This window comes from Chiloscyllium plagiosum, chromosome 31 (genome assembly GCF_004010195.1).
Source record: "Chiloscyllium plagiosum isolate BGI_BamShark_2017 chromosome 31, ASM401019v2, whole genome shotgun sequence".
Lineage (NCBI taxonomy): Eukaryota > Metazoa > Chordata > Chondrichthyes > Orectolobiformes > Hemiscylliidae > Chiloscyllium > Chiloscyllium plagiosum.
This window is the reverse complement of record NC_057740.1, coordinates 26962650-26981906: the sequence shown is the minus strand read 5'-3', so window position 1 is coordinate 26981906 and position 19257 is coordinate 26962650. Positions and strand designations below refer to the sequence as shown.

Genomic DNA, 19257 nt, shown 5'->3' with positions numbered 1-19257 from the left:
GCAGGTCAAGAAGGCGGTGTTGAGTCCGAGGGTCAGGATTGAGAAAAGGTGGGGGGAGGGGAAATGAGGAAGCTGGAGAAATCTGCATTCATCCCTTGTGGTTGGAGGGTTCCTGTGTGGAAGATGAGTCACTGTTCCTCTAGGCGTCGTGTTGCCATGGTCTGGCGATGGAGGAGGCCAAGGACCTGCATGTCCTTGGCGGAGTGGGAGGGGGGGGAGGGGGAGTTCAAGTGTTCAGCCACGGGGCGGTTGGGTTGGTTGGTGCGAGTGTTCTCTGAAACGTTCCGCAAGTAGGCGGCCTGTCTCCCCACTGTAGAGCAGGCCACATTGGGTGCAGCGGATTGATCTTAGGGGTATAGTACAGTTTGACTTGAGTGATCTCCAGCATCTGCAGTGCTCACTTTCTCCCTGTAAAAATAAAAATTATGGTCCATCAAACCAAGCTTCACTTAGGCCTGCTCTCGGGAGTTGTTTCTTTTTAGAGTACCATATTTCATTTAGAGCACAAAATCTTTAGGAAAAATATATTGATCTTAGGGGTATAGTACAGTTTGACTTGAGGGCTTAGAGCTAGATGTGGCAACTGGTCACACAAATGTTGTCTATATTCCCATAAATTTATAAGATTGAGGTTTAATTTATTTGAGTCAGAGGTCACACGAAACCAGCTTATAGTCCAACAGGTTTATTTGAAATCACAAGCTTCCAGAGCGTGCTCCTTTGACACGTCTCTTCACTTCACCTGATGAAGGAGCAGTGCTCTGAAAGCTTGTGATTTCAAATATACCTGTTGGACTATAACCTGGTGTTGTGTGACTTCTGACTTTGTCCAGCCCAGCCCAACACCGACATGTCCACATCATAATCTATTTGATGTATTGAAAATATGGGATTTTATAGTGTCGATAGCGAGAAATACTTAGTTCCAGCAGGAAACTACATAACAAGTAAAAAATCAAGTTGGTCATCTATAATTAAATCAGGAAGCACTGTGGATAATTGAAATCTGGAGCTTGCTATCCCCAAAAGTCTGTGTATATTGGGTTGATTCAAGCTTTAAAGACTAAAATCAATTGATTTGTGTTGGATGTGGGTACCAAGAAATATGGAGCAGATGCCGCTGAATGGAGTTGAGGTACCATACAGATCTGGAATCAGATTGAATGGCAGAATGCCTGAGGGACTAAATGAGCTCCTCCTGTCCCTTTGTACCTATTATAACCACTGGAGAAACGGATGTGGAATGTCTGGTCCCAATAACTTTCCTGTTGACTCAGTTTAAAAGTGATGTAATATTGACTCTGCAATCAATTATCATATCTTGGTGGTTTCACATTACTGAAGGATCTTATAATCTTTAGCACTGCTTGATGCGGTTCATTTTTATTTTTGTCTCCAATTTTAAAATTAATTAAAATTTTTAAATCTGAATGAAAAACTGTAGAGAAATTGATCACTGAAAATAGTCTAAGTAATGCACCAAAATTATTTTGTGGTTCATAGGCCTAGGCCCATCTATAGTACCTTGTAGAAGCTCAACTTTCAGTTTTCCTTTTGAAATAGGACACTCGAAGTCATCAACACAAAGAGAGATTACATGGCATTGTGGCTGACACCATAGAATTTTGGAATAATGTCATAAGATCTGGTGTATAGATTGTCTGCTTCTGCATATTTTTCTATCTTTAAATATGTTTGAAAAACATAAATTGCTGAACACTAAATTTTAAATGAAAACAAAATTGTTTCATGAAAACATTTTATCTCATTAAAAGTTACTGTTGCTTAAGTGGTTATCCTGAAGTTCAGGCAAAACTAACGAACTGGTCTTTGCCAGAATAAGTGACAAGGATTGCACGATTCATGTTCAGATTAAAAAGTGAAATTGCTGGAAATATAACAGGTGGCATCCATGAGAAAAAAGATGGATGAACACTTGTGTTGAACTCTGTTTGAATTTTTGAGAGTCCCACCTTAATTATTATATTTTCCATCAATTATATTTTCTGACTGCATTATTTTCTGCTTTTAATCCAGCATCTTAATGTTTCTTGGTACACATACCCAACATAAATCTATTGATCTATATTTCAGCAATTTCACTTTTTAACCACTTAATCAACAGTACTTCTTAAAGCTCGAATCAATCCAGTATACTAAAACTGGTGCCTGGCTTTCCTTTCAACAAGTGAAATTGTGACACCCGCATTTTTGTGGATTTTGTTATTCTTTCGTGGGACACTGATATCGTTGGCTGGCCAGCATTGATTGCCCATCCCAAGTTGCTGTGAGAAGGTAATGGTGAGCTTCCTAGAATTGCTTCTGTCCATGTGCTGTAGGTTGACCCACAATACCATTAGGGAGGGAACTCTGGGTTTTTGACCCAGTGACAATGAAGGAACATTGATATATTTCCAAGACAGGATAATGAGTGGCTTGGAAGGGAACATGTGGTGTTGGTGATGGTGTTCCTATGTAACTGCTCCCCTTGTCTCCTTCTAGGTAGATGTCGTCAGGGGTTTGGAAGTTGCTGTCAAGGATCTTCAGTGAATTTTTGTCGCGCATCTTGTAACTAGTACACGCTGCTGCTATTGAGCTTCAGTGGTGGTGAGAGTGGATATTTGTGAATATAGTGCCAGTCAAGGGGGCTACCTCCTTTTGGATGGTGTCAAGCTCCTTGAGTATTGTTGGAGCTGCACCCATCCAGGCAAGTGGAGAGTGTTTCATCACACTTCTGACTTGTGCCTTGTAAATGGTGGACAAGGTTTAGTATATATGCTTGATAGCCTAAGCAGTCTTTAGAACAATTTGAGCAGTGTCGCTGTCCCAAAAAGATGCCATAATTTAAACCATTATAATTAAATGGATGAATAACTTCATGTTGACTCCAAGTAGTGGAGAAGCAGCACAAGTATCGAACTAATATCTGTTATACTTCGATTGCTGAAAGAGAGAAAGCATTAATTAGTTGAATTCACGTCACTGGTTCTGAAATATGCTTGTGTGAAGTCCATTATCATAGGTTTGTGGAGTATATGAAATGGCTATCTATGTCATTTAAACTTAGTCATATAGGATACAACACACTTAAAAACGCATCTGAAAAGCTGCAAATTTCATGCAATTTGTACTAAGAGTTGAGTATGATCTGCAGTGTTTGTTTAGGACATGAGGCAATAAATGTTTTGACCATTTGTTCTGAGCAGCTGTCAGTGATCTCTAAGAATCCTTGCTAAACTCAGAGTGCCAGGTCTGTGACTGCCCATTTATACCTGACCATTGCATACCACTGGCCTCATATCTTTACAGTATTTGCATATCTAAGTAGCTCCATGCTAGAAGTAGGCAAGTATATAGATTGTTTGTATAAAAATTATGTTAGGGAAGCTTAGGGCATTGATTTCCTCCTCCTGATGACAAAAGTTTAACTGCTTGCCTCTAGTTTTTCAACTGAGAAATAAAGAATTGGTAATTAAAATTTGCTACACTATTTTTCTTTTAATTTATTTTGTCTCAGTACATGGCCTTTTTTGCCTTTTTAGTCTTTCCAGTCCCCTATAATCTTCAGGAAGTTTAATCTTAAGCCTAATATTACTTAATCACTTGTTTATTGTTGCTCCTCTCATTCTTCTTCAATCATATTGGCCTTTGAACTGCAAACCTTTGCTTTTCACCTTGTGTGAAAATTTTTAAAAAGTACATTTGGAGGCAGTTTTCGCTTGATGTGAACTTCACTAACATTGGCTGATCAGTATAGCAGGCATTGCAATATCTGATGTAATGTGATCTACTTGGCGTCATTTTTATTGGACATGTCTAATGTTTTCTCAATGGCTTATGCACAGTTGGTGATATTGTGACCTTGTTGATAGGACTGGTAGAGTGACATGGTCACTTTACTAGGATACTGTTTCTTATATGTGTGTAGTACTTTTTCTGATGTAACTGTGTTTAAGAAACAAAATCCTTAGAATCTTCTCTTAAAATGTCATTTAACTGACTTTACCTTAGGTGTTTTAAATATCGGATGTAGCAAACTCTCAAGTCCTGTGCTAACAATTATTGCTTCGTATACAATTTTCTGGTTTAAAAAAAATCCACATCTCTTTAAACTTGTGCACAGATGCTCCTTAATCACCTTATACAGAGATGTTATCATGTATCTCTGGAACAGGTGGGATTTGAACCTGGGTCTCTTGGCTCAGAGGCGGAGATACTACCATTGTGCCACAAGAGGCCCTGAAAATGTGGGCATATTTTAACTTTCTTTCATTCACTAATGAGATATAACTGTCACTGACTGGGCCAGCATCTACAGCTCATCCCTTGTTGCTCAGTCCATTTGGTGTCAGTAGACCCACAGTGCTGATAAGGAGAGTGTGCCAAGTTTTAGACCAAGCAATACTGAAGCAATGGCAATATACTGTATCTCCAAATCAAGATGGTTTGTGGCATGGAGGAGTGTTTACAGATTCTCATGTTTCTCATGTATCTGCTGTCCTTGTGTTTCTCGATGGTAGTGGTCATGGATACAGAAGATATTGTTTAAGGAGCCTTGTTGAATTTCTGCAGCGCATTTTGTAATGGTAATTCTGTTATTGAACATTGATGTTGGAGGGAGTGAATGTTGCGGATGTGATACAAGTTGAGCTGGCTGTTTTATCCTGGATGATGTCAAACTTTGAGTATTATTGGAGTTGCATTTATTAAGGCAAGTGGAGAATGTTCCACAGTGGACAAGCTTTAGTGAGTCAGGAGGTGAATTGCTCACTGCAGGATTCCTAGCCACTGACGCGTTCTTTAGCACCAGTGTTTGTATGACTGGTTTTCGAAATTTAAAAGTATTGATCCCATATTAAATTTCATGATTTAAGTGTAAGCATTAAAGAATAATGGGATGAATTCTGCCACATGCATCCCACATTCTTAATACAGGAATTGTTGATCACTAACTTGGGAATTACCACACAATAAAAGAACATCTAAACTGGGATTGCCAAGTACTAAGCTTTTGTGATGAGTTTGTGATGCACGAGCTTCATGTCTTTTATTACCTGGAAATAGTGAACAAGATAGCAGGATGCCATTACATGCAGCTTATGGAGGGACAGTGCACCTTGACCAAGAATTTCTGGATTCGTGTTTAACTGTATGTATGCATTTACTGCAAGTTGCTGTTGGGTTTGAGCATTAATAATACTGAACAGTACAAGCCTCATGTAACTTTCTCCCCAGCAGGATCAGCCTCTGGTTCAAATAGATTGAAGCCAGAAAATGATTATAATAGTGTTTCCAAATGCAGGAAGCTTTATAAATGACATTTAACAAATATTTGTGTGTGAGTTCTTGAAATAGTTTTCTGTTTGTTATGCTTGGTGGACTCATGCTTGCATTAAATTTTAAGGCGCTTTTTATCTACTGTCTGGTAGTTCTGGTGCCTAAACTTTAGAGTCAGTACACTTCTGAGTATTCTCATTTCTGCAAGTACTGGGTTACAAACTTGTTTCTTTTTGCTGGTTTATTTCTCAAGTTAGAAATATCATGCAAACTGAAAGAGCCAGCTAGGAACCCTGAGGAAGTCTACAAGGCCATAAAGTGTCTGCCTGCTTGAGACTCCCATGTAACTCTCTCCATGAGCAATGTTTTGAGAATTCTGAACATCACATCCAGTTGCATAGAATGTACTACAGAGAAATGGGTCATTCAGATTTTGCTTTCTATTTATGCCTCATATAGGCATCTCTCATCTTGCTTCGGTGAACTATATAAGCAAAATCGTTTTATTCCTTTCATCCCCCATGTATTTGTCGAGCTTTCCTTAACTACATACTGTGTGAATTGCCTTAACTGCTGCATGTAATTGAGAGTTCTGTACTCTAACAAGTCTCTTAGTATCTCCCAAATTTGTTACTGAACTGTTGAATATTTATTTATGGCCCCTAGATTTGATCTCACCTCTGATAAATGAATGCATCTTCTCTAAGCCTAACTTTGCATACCCTCTCAAAATCTTAAACACCCACTTCAGTTCTGTATTTCTAGACAAAAAGGTCAAGGCCTTTTAAATGATTGATTTAAGTATAACTTCTCAGTTATAGATTCGTACAGCACGGAAACAGACCCTTCAGTCCAACTCCTCTGTGCCAAACAAGTTTCCCAAAATAAACTAGTCCCACTTGCCTGCATTTGGTCCATATCCATCTAAACCTTTCCTATTCATATACCTATCCAAATGTCTCTTAAATGGTGTAACTATACCTGCATCTATCACTTCCTCTGGTAGTTCATTTCACATACGAACCACTCTGTGGGAGAAGCTGCCCCTCAGGTCTGTTTCTGAATCTTTTACCTCTCACCTTTAAAATATGCCTCAAGTTTTAACCTCCCCCACCCTGGGGAAAAGACTTTTGCTTTTCACCTGTCACTGCCTCTCATTAAACCTCTATCAGGTCATCCCTCAATCTCCTATGCTTCAGTGAAAAAATCCCACCTATCCAGCTTCTCCTTATAGCTCAAACTCTCCATTTCTGGCAACATCTTGGCAATTCCTTTCTGCTCCCATTCTGATTTAACAATATCTTTCCGATAGCAGGGTGACCAGAATTGTACACAATACTCCAAAAGTGGCCTCACCAACATCTTGTACAACCTGAACATAAAATCCCAGCTTCTTAATTCAGTTAGAGCAATGAAGGCAACTATGCTAAATGCCTTCTTAACTATCCTGTCTACCTGTGATGCAAATTTCAAAGAATTGTGTAGCCTACGTGTGTCTGACACCACTAACCAGGGCCATCCCATTAAGTCTTACCCTTGTTTGGTTTACCAAAATGCAACACCTTGTATGTCTCTGCATTAAAACTCCATCTGCCATTCTTCAGCCCACTAGTCTATTTATAACATAGAGCAGCGATACACCACTGGTCACTGACCTCCAAGCAGAATACTTTCCATCCGCTACCACTCACTGTCTTCTTTCGGCCAGCCAATTCTGTATCCAGACAGCCAAATTTCCCTTTATCCCATACCTCCTAACTTTCTGAATGAGCCTACTGTGGGGAACCTTATCAAATACCTGACTGAAATCCATACAGAATCACATCCACTGCTCGACTTTTGTACTTGTCTCGTCATGTCCTCAAAGAACTCAATAAGCCTTCTGAGGTAAGACCTGCCCCGCACAAAGCCATGCTCCCTATCTTTAATCAAGCAGTTTTTTTTTCAAATAGTCATAAATCTTATCTCTCGGAATCCTTTCCAGTAACTTGCTTACCACAGATGCAAGACTGACTGGTCTGTAATTCCCAGGGATTTCCACTTTTTGAACAGAGGAACAACATTCACCTCCCTCCAATCAGACGGTACTGCTCCCATGGAGAGTGAGGATGCAACGTTCATCTCCAGAGGCACAGCAATCTCACTTCTCACTTCCTGTAGTCCAGCCTGGACACTTATCTATCTTGGTGCTTTCCAGAATTTCCAGCAATTCCATTTTCTTAACACCAATCTGTCCAAGCCTATTAACCTGGTCCATGGTGTTCTCACGATCCACAAGGTCTCTCTAGTGAATACTGAAGCAAAAAATGAATGTAGGGCCTCCCTTACTTCCTCAGACTCAGACACAAGTTCCCTCTATTATCCCTAATAGGCCCTACCCTCTCTCTGATCATTCTCTTATTCCTCATGAAAATGTAGAATGCCTTTGGGTTTTCCCTAATTCTTCCCGCCAAGGCTTCTTCCTGCCCCCTCCTAGCTCCTCAGTCCATTTTTGAGTTCTTTCCTAGCTACTCTGTAATCCTCTAAATCTGCGCCAGATCCTTGCTTCCTCAACCTTAAGTAAGCTCCTTTTCTCTTGTCATCCAAGGCTTCTTCACCTTACCATTCCTTGCTTGTCTCCGTGGGATAAAGTTATCCAACACTTGCAACAAGTGCTCTTTAAACAATCTCCACATTTGTGTTGTGCATTTCCAGTAGAACAATTGTTCCAATTTATACTCCACAGCTCCTGTCTAATAGCAGGATAATTTCCCCATCCCAATTAAATACCTTCCTATACTATCTGTTCCTATCCATCTCAATGACTGGGAAAGGTGAGGCAGTTGTAGTCACTGTCTCTGAAATGCTGTCCCCTGAGAGATCTGACACTTGGCCTGGCTTGTTGCCTAGCACCAAAACCAATATGACCTCCTCCCGAGTCGGCCTATCAACTTATTGAGTCAGGAATCCTTCCTGGACACACCTGACAAAATTGGCTCCATTCAGACGATCTGAACTGAGAATGTTCCAATCAATATTGGGGAAGTTGAAGTCACTCATAACAACAACTCTGTTACATCTGCACATTTCCAAGATCTGTCCATTTGTTCTTCCATCTCTCCACTGCTATTGGGGGGTCTATAGAAAACACCCAATAAAGTGACTTGTTGACTTCCACCCATACTGACTCAGTAGACAAAGCCTCCTCAACAACCTCCTTTTCTGCAGCTGTGATGCACTCTCCCTACTCCCCCGCCCCTGTTGTTTTTAAAAATCAAACCCTGGATCATCTAGCAACCATTCCTGCCCCTGTGAAATCCATGTCTTCTTTATGGCCACAACATCGTAGTTCCAAATGCTGATCCATGCTCTAAGTTCATCACTCTTATTCTTGACACTCCTTGCATTGAAACAGACACACTTTAACCCATCCCTTTGTCTGATCAACTGTATATCCTTCCTGACAGACTCTCTGCATTCTATTTCTGATAGATCAAGATCCCATTATATTCTTAGATAACCTTCTTCACCTGTCCACTATACCAATTTTGATGTCATCTTCAACCTTACTAACGATGCTTCCTAAATTCTCATCCAAAAGTTCTGAAAATTCACCAAATGTCGAAAATAGAAAATTTCCTGAAGTGAGTTAAAATTGATTTTTTTTTTTCCTCTGTTTTCGTGTTTAGAAGCCTAAAGTGTGGTTTCCAGGTAAAATGGTAGTCTCCATTAGACTGTAAGATGTGGAACAGAAGTAGGCTATTTGGCCCATTAAATCCACTCTGCTGTTCAGTGAGATTGTGGCTGATCTGATAATCCTCAAGGAGAAAGTGAGGACTGCAGATGCTGGAGATCAGAGCTGAAAATGTGTTGCTGGAAAGCTTTCCTACATTTACCTCCATGATTCTTGATTCTCTTATTGGTTAGAAATCTGTCTACCTCAACCTTTAATATAGTTATTGACCCAGCCTTGCAGCCCTTAATTGTACAGAGTTGCGCAGATCACCACTGTGAGGGAGGAGAAAAAACCTCCTTTGCCTGCCTGCATATGGCAGTATTTCTACCCTTAGATAAGGATAGCAGAACTCTTTCAGAGCATTTTGCTGTGCTTTGACCAGGGTCTTGCATATTTTTTATCAAAACCTCGTGTCCTCTCCCAACAGCAGTACTTTCATACTATCTCAGAGCTGAGTAGTGACATGGATGTTGGGAATCCTAGCTGGATTTTCTGTTTTACAGCTTCCAGCGCAAGTTGTTGTAGTACCATTCCTGCCTATCTAGCTGAGATTGTCTGTTATTCCAAAGATGCAATTTGGGACTGTTATGAGAGACCTGGTTCATTAATGCATTACAGCGCTCTTATCATTGTGGGAACCTCAAAATATGTATAACTAAAATGTCATTTGTCTGAAATCTTTCAAACCAGCAAAGGATTTGATTGTGTAAGAACTTGGATGTTTCAGCAACATTATAGAGTGTAATGTAATGCAAGCTATGGATGTGTATGGATTAAACTCAATAGTTTCATTTTAAAGACCTTGTGTGGATAACTCACACTCAGTTTTATCCATAGGCAATGAAGAGGTCAACATTAGCTGAATTTTAATGTGGAGAAAAATAATTACTGATAAAAATAATTGTAAAATTGTCTTTGACAATTGTTTGGAATTTTTTAGTTAATTTCTTTCTAATGTTTGATAAATTTAGCAAATAAATTATGGGCTTGTGGAGTTTCAGGATACTACAACCTAGTGAACCTGAATGAATGGTTTTCTAGGTTAAATGACAAAGCAAGGGGAATGCAGAACCAATTCTTCTTAAACACAATGTTGGGGAAGCTGAGCACTTCTTCAGAACGAAGAATCATTGTATTTTACAGTACAGGAGGAGGCCATTTGACAAATTGTCTCTACTGGCTCCCAAAAGATCTACACTGCTAGTCCCATTCTCCAGTCCTATCTCTGTAGCCCTTAAATTCATCACTTTCAAATAAATATTCATCTCTCTTTTGAAACCTTGTATGGAATCTACGTCCACCACTCTCCGAAGCAGCGCATTCCAAATCCCGACAACCGAGTAAAAGCAGTTTCTCCTCGTCGTGATCCTAGCTGTCTGGCTGACATTCTTGAAATTGTAATTTATAGTTTCTGAAATGTGAGCTGAAGGAAACAGAATATCCTTTACTCAGTCAAAATTGTTCATAATTTTAAACAACTCAGTGAGGTCGCCTCTGAATCTTTTCTGCTTCAAGGAGAATAAGCCCAATTTCTCTAATCTTTTCCACTATCTAAAATCCCTCATTCTTGGTATCATTCCAATAAATCTCCTTTGCACTTTCTCCAGGGTTTTAACATCCCTGTATTCCATGTGACCTAACCTTACTAACCAGTCTGTCATGAAGTACCTTGTCAAACACTTTGCTGAAGACCTTAGATCATATCCACTGCTCTGCCCTCATCAATCCTCTTTTTTTACTTGGAAAAAAAAATGAAGTTAGTGAGACAGTATTTCCCTCGCTCAAAGCCATGTTGACTATCCTTGATTAGCCCTTGCCTTTCCAAATACATGTAAATCCTGTTCCTCAAGAGTCCCTCCAACAACTTGCCCACCACTGATTTCAGGCTCACCGATCCATAGTTCTCTGGCTTTTCCTTACCACCTTTTTTAAATGGTGGCACAACATTAGCCAACCTCCAGTCTTCTGGCACCACACTTGTGGCTATCAGTGATACAAATATCTCAGCAAGGGGCTGAGCAATCACTTCCCTGAATTCACGCAAGAGTTCTAGGGTACAGTTGATCAAGTTCCAGGGGCTTATCAACCTTTATGCTTTTTAAGACGTCCAGCACTCCCTGTCTGTATGTGAACATTTTTCAAGATGTCGCTATTTATTTCCCACATTCTCTATCTTCCATATCCTTCTCCACAGTAAACATTGATGCAAAATACTTATTTCGTATCTCCCCCCATCTCCTGTGGTTCCACACAGAGGCAGTCTTGCTGATCTTTAAAGGGGCCCTATTCTCTCCCTTGTTATCCTTTGTCCTTAATATGCCTCCTTTTTCTTCCTTGTTTCTTAACAATATCCTTAAAGTAACGTATCTTTGGCTAGATCTTGAGGATTAAATAAGCACACAAACAAAGATGGGCAAGTGCTTAAATTTCTTAAAATAGCATGCTCTCCCTCTGCTACTCAGTCAATATATTTTATTTCTGATATTGTATATTTGGGGGAAAATGGATCTTTTTTTTACAGCTTAAAAATACGGGGTAGACCATTTAGGACAGAGATGAGGAGAAACATCTTCACCCAGAGAGTGGCGGCTGTGTGGGATGCTCTGCCCCAGAGGGCAGTGGAGGCCCAGTCTCTGGATTCATTGAAGAAAGAGTTGGATAGAGCTCTCAAAGATAGTGGAATCAAGGGTTATGAAGATAAGGCAGGAAGAGGATACTGATTAGGAATGATCAGCCATGATCATATTGAATGGTGGTGCAGGCTCAAAGGGTAGAATGGCCTACTCCTGCACCTATTGTCTATTATCTTGTTTTTATTTCATTTTTAAATTCAGTTAAAAAGAAATCGAACTTTGCAGTCATATTGGTTTCCCCCTGTTTTTCTCTCCTAAGCTCTACGTAGAACTGTTGCATTTTATTCAACAATGAACTTTAAACAATTTTATCTCTGCAGTTGCCAAGTTAATGAATTAAGCCTCAAAAGTGATTCAAAAGGAAAATATTTTAGTCGAAGTGATTTTAAAAACATTGTCTTTATCATCCATAAAGGAACTTAAATCATAGCTCTGACCATTCACTCTATTGCTGCTCACTATGCTATTTATGCTTTTTAGTAATAAGCTATGCACAATAATTGATGTTGTACATTTAAATAAGTCACTTGTTTGAAATAAAATTTTTAAGATTTCAACACCCAATTTGTTTGAAATCCCTAATAGAATGAATAGTCATATCCTTCTGTTTCATTAATTACCTGTTTCGTAAATTGCACACTGGGAAATTTAGACTCCTTGCTCAAAAACAGCACCTGCTTTAAAAGTTTCAATTGTTACAAGACATTGGAGAAAGAAGTGATTACACCTATTGTTTCTGCGCTGGCTGTTTCGAAATAACTGTATGATTCGTGTGACAACAGTCTATAATATATTACTGTTGTTTGGGAATTTGGATTCTAAAGTAGATGAAAGGTTTATTTTGGTTTTGGTTTTTAATTTAAAAAGAAATAGTTCAGAAAGCTATTTTGAACAGAGGTCGAGGCAACCTTTCTAAGAAAGCATGTGATAAGCTAAATGACTAGATGAACTGCCGAGGTAGTTAATAGTTAAAACCAAGTTGAGTTTTGTGATCTGCACAGAAATATCATGGGCAATGAAAAGAATTATAAAGAAAAGATTCATAGTAACACAAGAAGAGTTTATGTTTTGAATAAGTTTTCAGGCTGTCAGAATGGAAAGAAGTCTCCAAAGCCATCAGAGCTGGAGAGAATTGGGGATCTGATCTGATTTTTGTTCTCTGGAGAAATGGAATGAATGCTCTCTACATATAGAAAGTAGCCAAAATAAATGGTTGCAAGCTCATCCTAAGAAATTAAAGAGCTAAAATAAGTGTAATACTGAGAAGAAAAGGTTTAAACTCTTGTTTAAAATATGAAGAATTGCCTTGTATAGCTGTGTTTCTCTTCTGTGTAACAAATATGTGATCTTTATTAAAAGTACATGGGTCACCTTGTGTGAAGATGTTCAATGACTGACCACAGTAACCAAACTTCAAAAATAAAACTTATGATCTATCAAATCAAGTTTCACTCTGGAATCTGAATTATCCGGTTTTGACATCAATTGGGATCATGGCTTCAGTTTGAATTTAATTCATTCCTCAACCATGTTGGTTTTCTCTTCCAGTTTCAGTCCAATACCTACTCAAATTTCTGTTTTTTGAAATGGCTGAGGCCTTTAGGTGTAGACTATAATGTGTATATCATGGGACAAATTCAGTGAATAATTGTACAATTGTGAAATATTTCATTTTTATTGTTTGGATCTTCATTTGTTGGCCAGGGATGGCAAAAAAACACCAGTATGCCTTGGCTGTTAGGCAGAGCTGTCTACAGCAGTTCTACAGAATCGCCGCCATCTTACCGAGTCCCTGAATCTTCATTTGTAAATTGTGCATTTCAGTTGCGAAAAGAAAAGAGCAAATTTGTTTTGATTAATTATAACACCTCTTTATCCACCAGGTCACTAACCTAACGCAAGTCGACAAGGAAAATCTAAATAAGAAACCATTATTACAAAACTAAGAAGAAAGGTTATGATGATTTTTTAAAAATATTGAAGTTGAGGCACAAAAAGAATTCTCCTGTCTTCATTCTAAGAACTATTATGGTGATTGGAAAATGAAGAAAATCATATTAGGTTGATAATTTTTGAAATGCTAGATTTTAATAATTGTGTAAAAAAGAAAGTGTTTTCAAGAGGAATGAAAATTAAATCAATTTGTGACAAATTGTAACTCTCGGCATTATTTGTAGAAATTTTTCTTTAATAAGCTTTTAAAATAATGAATAGGCTTATTATTTTTTCAGCATTAGCATTATTCTCTAAACTAATTCTGTCAATGAATTGGATTTGCAGAAGTAATAGAAAAGCTTCATTAATACAAGTGCAAAGTTACAGGAATAACACTCAGTTTTTTCTAATGTGTAGTGATGACAAAGTATTCCAAAGCAATTATAAATTCAATTGTGAAATAAGAATGTCCTTTGCAAGCATAAGTTAAATTATGTTAACAATATTGATCTTCTCAAGTTTGAATTCCAGTCATTGTCATTCCTTATGTCTCCCTCTCTTTTAGGTCATGGTGTGCCAAGACTCTGGCAGATAAGATCGATTGTACCCTTTATTCTTTGCCTTTGGTACTATGCACACTTTGATCTTGTGCAGAATGCAGCTGGACAGTGCCTAATGCTTAAAGTACGTTGTGTCATGGACGGACAGAATTACCAGCACATCCATCAAACTGATACTGCAATGTATGCTCTGCCAAATATCCAAACCACATTCTGCTCTCAAGCAACAGAGGTAAGTATCCTTGGGGGTAGGTGTAGCAGGGGTGGCAGACGTGGATATGGCTAAAGATTGGGCAGACTCTCTCAATCTCATTTCTAGCTAGTGCAGGTTTTTCTGCATTCTTTAATGGATTTGCTTGCCACTGATGAGACTGGCATTTGTTGACCATTGAGTTGCACTTGACTGAGTGACTTGCTGAACAATTTCAGAGGGTGCTTAAGTATTAGTCACGTTGGTGAGAGTCTGGAGTCATGTTAGGTCAGACCAGGTAAGAATACCTCCCACGAAAGACCGAAGTAAACTAGAAGGGGTTTTTTTTTACAATAAGTAATGACTGTTCCCGTGGTCACCATTACTGGGATACTTTTATATTGCATTTGAATTCCATTAGCTGACATAGTGGAATTTGATCCCATTGCCACCACAGCCTTAGCACGAGCCTCTGAATTACTAGTCCAATGACATTACAACTAAGACACCATCTCCCCATTCAACATGCAAACTCCCTATTCTTTTGCAATTTCAAATATTAGAATGGTAAATAAAGGAACCCTAATTATCATGCTGCCATTTATTCTGGAAGAAACTTTTCAGAAGTTTAAGATAAAGCACTTTATTAGGGCAGGTAGAATGAAACATGTGGAGTGTTCTGCATTGCTGCTGGGTGTGCAGAAGTGACAGCATAACAGAAGAGATTGGTTCTTATCATTGCCATCCTTCACTATTGGTAGACTCCTTTATCTTGTATTCATTCATATGATTTGGATGCTACTATATTGCTCATCCTATTTATTCTTGAGATACTGGTGGTGAGCTACCTTTTTGAAGTGTTGCACTCTATATGGATTGTAGTTCCTTTGAGATTTGATGTAGCTAAATTCCTTGTTTGGAAATTCCAGAGAGCTGTCAACTGCATCACTTGGCCTGAAGGCACATACTTAGGTCAGATTGGGTGTGGACAGTAGGTTTACTTCCCTAATGTGAGTCGACTGGGTATATATTAACGACAACCTAGAAGCTAAGCCATCTAAATCAAGGGTTTAAAGGTGCTTAATTCCTGTGAATAGGCTGAGATGGGATTGGAACACCCAGTGTTGATTTATAGTCCTGGAATCTGGGTTATTAGATGGGTAGCATAATCATTACGCACCTATGACTACACTATCTGATAACACACTGCCATGTAAAATGAGCTGTGTGTGGCCAGTATTGTGCTGAGCACTAGTGCATAAGAAGGGAATTGAAGCAAACTTTGAATATGAATGCAGGAATGAACTTAATGGAATTGTACGAACAATCTAATTTCCAAGCTTGTAACTGCTTTTAAATTCCTTGGAAATCTCATTGTTTCAAAGGATGCAAAATAACATGTAATAGTTGAGATTAGAATTTTCTACTGATTTACCAGCTTTAGAATTGCCTGAGTTCTTTGCTGTAAAATATTGTTTAAATTATATCAGTTTACAGTTGGTGTTCGTTCCATGTGGTATTAAAAATGATTGAAGTTACTGGATATGAATGAAGTCTTTGACATTATTCCAGCAATGTTACTGATGACTTGTGTTTCAGAACTGTTGAGTACGAGAGGTAACACTGGCACCTTTTCAGCAATGTTGAAAATTTCCCAGCTATATCCTGTCCACAAAAATTAGGACAAGTCCACCTGAAAATACTATCTCATCAGCAAAACGCTAGAAGGTATCATTGACAGTGCTGTTGGGTGTCTCTTCCATAGCAGTAACTTGGGCACTGATGCACAGTTTGAGTTCTACCAAAGCCCCAGGTAGAGCCTTTAATAGAGCCTTGGCCCAATCAAAAAGAACAAAACAACTGGACTCAGAAGATGAAAGATATGAGTGGTTGCCCTTGATATCAAGGTAACATTTGAGCGAATGTGACGTCAAGGTATACAACAATTAAATTAAGAGCCCTCAGGAGTAAACCATTCACCATCTCGCATCTTCTCTGCCGTTTAGTAGCTAACCTTATTGTGGACACAACTTGACTTTGCGATCCAACACCCCCCCCATAACCCTCAACTGTCCGTCGAACAGAAATCTAGCGAATTTGGTTTTGAATATTCAGTTGCACACCCTCCATTCTCTTGGGTGCCCAACCTGCTCAATTTTTCTCCATAAAATAATCCTTTAATTGCAGGAATCTGTCTGTGAACTGTTTCTGATGCATTTATTGTAAGGAAATCAAAATCAAACCCTGTACTTCAGATGCAATCTAATTAAGGTGCTGTACAACTGCAGCAATATTTCCCTTTTTGTTAACTCGATTGCTCATTTCAGTAAAAACCAGAACATTCTGTTTGCCTTTCTAATCACTTGGTGTACCTGCATACCAATCTTGTGATTCATGTAGCAGGACATCCTATCGAGTTCTGCTTTTCCCTGCTCTTTCTTTTGCTCCTGTCCAAGTTTACAAATTGTATTCCATTTGCCAATATTTTGTCCACTCACTTAACTTCTTTAAATCCTTCTATACACTGTGCCCCTCTGACGATTTACTTTTACAACCTTTTTTTGTCATTAGGAAATTTACCTACTATGCATTGGCCCTTCTATCCAAGTTATGAATTTAGACTGTAGTTCAGGCCCCAGCACTGAGCTCCATGGCAATCCACTAGTGACAGTTTGTCTAACCAAAAGTAAGTGATTTATCCCCACTCTTTTTCCTGTTAAACAATCCTTCATTCATATGCGAATTCATATGTTGCCCCAAAAGCATGAGTTTTTTTTAATATAGGAGCTGTTGGCGTGGCACATTATCAAATTCCTTTCAGTTTCCCTTTATCTACCTTGCTTAATACTTTGTCAAGTTAATAAAATTTTGTCCATTATGATTTCCCTTTCAAAAGATCATGTTGGATATGGATAATGTATTTTTCCCAAGGCAGATATTGGGTTAAGTGACCTATAATTTTCTGGGTTTTGTCTGTTTTTTTCTTTGAATAGAGGTATTAAGTTAGCTGTTTTCCAATCTGTTGTGACTTTTGCAGAATACAGGGAACTTTGTATCTACAATGTCAGCAGCCTTTCTTTGAAGTCGCTAGAATGAAAGCCATTAGGCTCAGAGGACTTCTCAGAAAATAATGCCAGCTTCCTTGGTCCCTTCACATAACTGAAGTTCTTTGGCCTTGGTACCATTCCAGTAATCCTCTTTAGCAACTTCGCCAAAGCTTGTATATCCACCCGAGAATGTAGTGCCTAAAATTTGAAACAGTATTGTAATTGAGGCAGAGTCAGTGATTTATAAAAGTTTACCGTGCCTTCTTTGCTTCTGTGGTCCATGTTTCTGTTTACAATGCCAAGGATCTTGCAGGTTTTTTTTTAAACAGCCTTTCAGTCAACGATGTGTGAAAAACCAGACCTCTGATCCTGTAACCATTTTCAAATTTTCCCTTAATATTCCTTTTCTTCTTTCCAAAATGCAGTGCTCCATGATGATTTCCTATAGTCACTAAATTTCCACCTCATCTCCAATAATGAGTTTTGTTTCAACTTGGCCTGATTCCCAAAATAAGACAGGAGTTATGCTGTGAAAAATCATAACTGTTTGAGTTTTAAAATGCATGTGATGTTTTAAAGCTGTTTGCTTACTTTAAAACATTGAGAATTCTTCAACTCCTTTTACACTTTTAAATTCAAATGCTATTTGAAGACAGCAGTGGAATTTTTTTGTCTGAGCATAGCTTTTCAGAGCATATATTGCAACTATTAAAGGAAATTAATCAAGTTCAGACTTGTATGGAATCTCAAAAAAAAGCCACCACTCAGCTAAATATATGCCAATGATGTTTGACCCACATGAACCATCACTTACAAACTTAATATCTGACTCATATCCTTCAAAATAATGTTAAAGTTATGGAGAACTTCTTTTCTTGTCCTAGAATTATACAATGTCATTGCTCATTCAAAATTTTTTCCAAATGTCTGAAATAGCTCAGACAGCAGTTTGAATTCTGAAACTTGATGAGTTCAGCTGGGTTAGCCATTGCAAATATAGACAACATTGATAAGGATTGTGATCCAGACAAGGAAAGTGTATTACAAGTTATCACAACACGTTGCTGAAGACACAAGAGGAGGCCATTTGGCCTACCATGCCTGTACCAATGCATTAAATGAGCATCAATATCAAGTGCCAATCTCCTGTATTTTCCCCACACTCTTGCACATTGTATCATTATTTAGATTAAAATAATGTCCACTTTAATGTTCAATTGAACCTGCCTCCACCACACTTCCAAATAGTGCAATCAATACTCCAACTACTCTGGGTGAAAATGGTATTTCCTCACTTCTCGTTTGCTTCTTTTATAGGTCACTTTAAATGTATGCCATCTTGTTCTTGTTCCTTTTACAAGCAGGAACAATTACAACTTTACCATATTCAGCCCTCTGTTTTGAAAATCTCCACGAAGTCTCCTCTTAGTTGCCTTCTCTCTAAGGAGAACAGATCCAACTTCTTCAATCTATCCTAATGAATGAAGATCTTTAGCCCTGAAGCCATTTTTGTAACTCACTTCTGCACTCTGTCCAATGCATTCACAGCCTTTCTGTGTTGTGGCACCTACAACTATATGCAATACTCCAGCTGAGGTCTGACATGTGTGTTATACAAATTCAACATCACCTCTTTGCTGTTGTACTCTCAGCCTCTATTATTAAAGCTGAGGATACTGTATGCTTTGCGTACTGCTTTCCTCACCTTCACTTTCAATGATCTGTGTACATATACAGCCAGGTCCCTCTCCTCCTTAGAATTCTACCCCCTAATTTATATTGTCTTTCCTGTTTTTCCTACCAAAATGCATCACCTCACACTTCTCTGCATTGAAACTCATCTGCTGTTTGTCCATTGCACCTACTTATGTGTGCCCTTTTGAAGTTCTATACTATCCTC

The 19257-nt window shown here is 38.6% G+C and overlaps 1 protein-coding gene across 2 annotated transcripts in view; it reads left to right on the top strand.

The window, feature by feature from the left end:
• The window catches only part of LOC122565355 (protein strawberry notch homolog 2-like), a 162866-nt gene that overhangs the window by 9782 nt on the left and 133827 nt on the right, over positions 1 to 19257 (top strand). For both annotated transcript variants that reach the window (XM_043721240.1, XM_043721239.1), the window contains exon 2: positions 14126 to 14352. In XM_043721240.1, the coding sequence (XP_043577175.1) occupies positions 14236 to 14352 (117 nt within the window). In that variant the 5' untranslated portion in view covers positions 14126 to 14235. The remainder of the gene's footprint in view (positions 1 to 14125; positions 14353 to 19257) is intronic.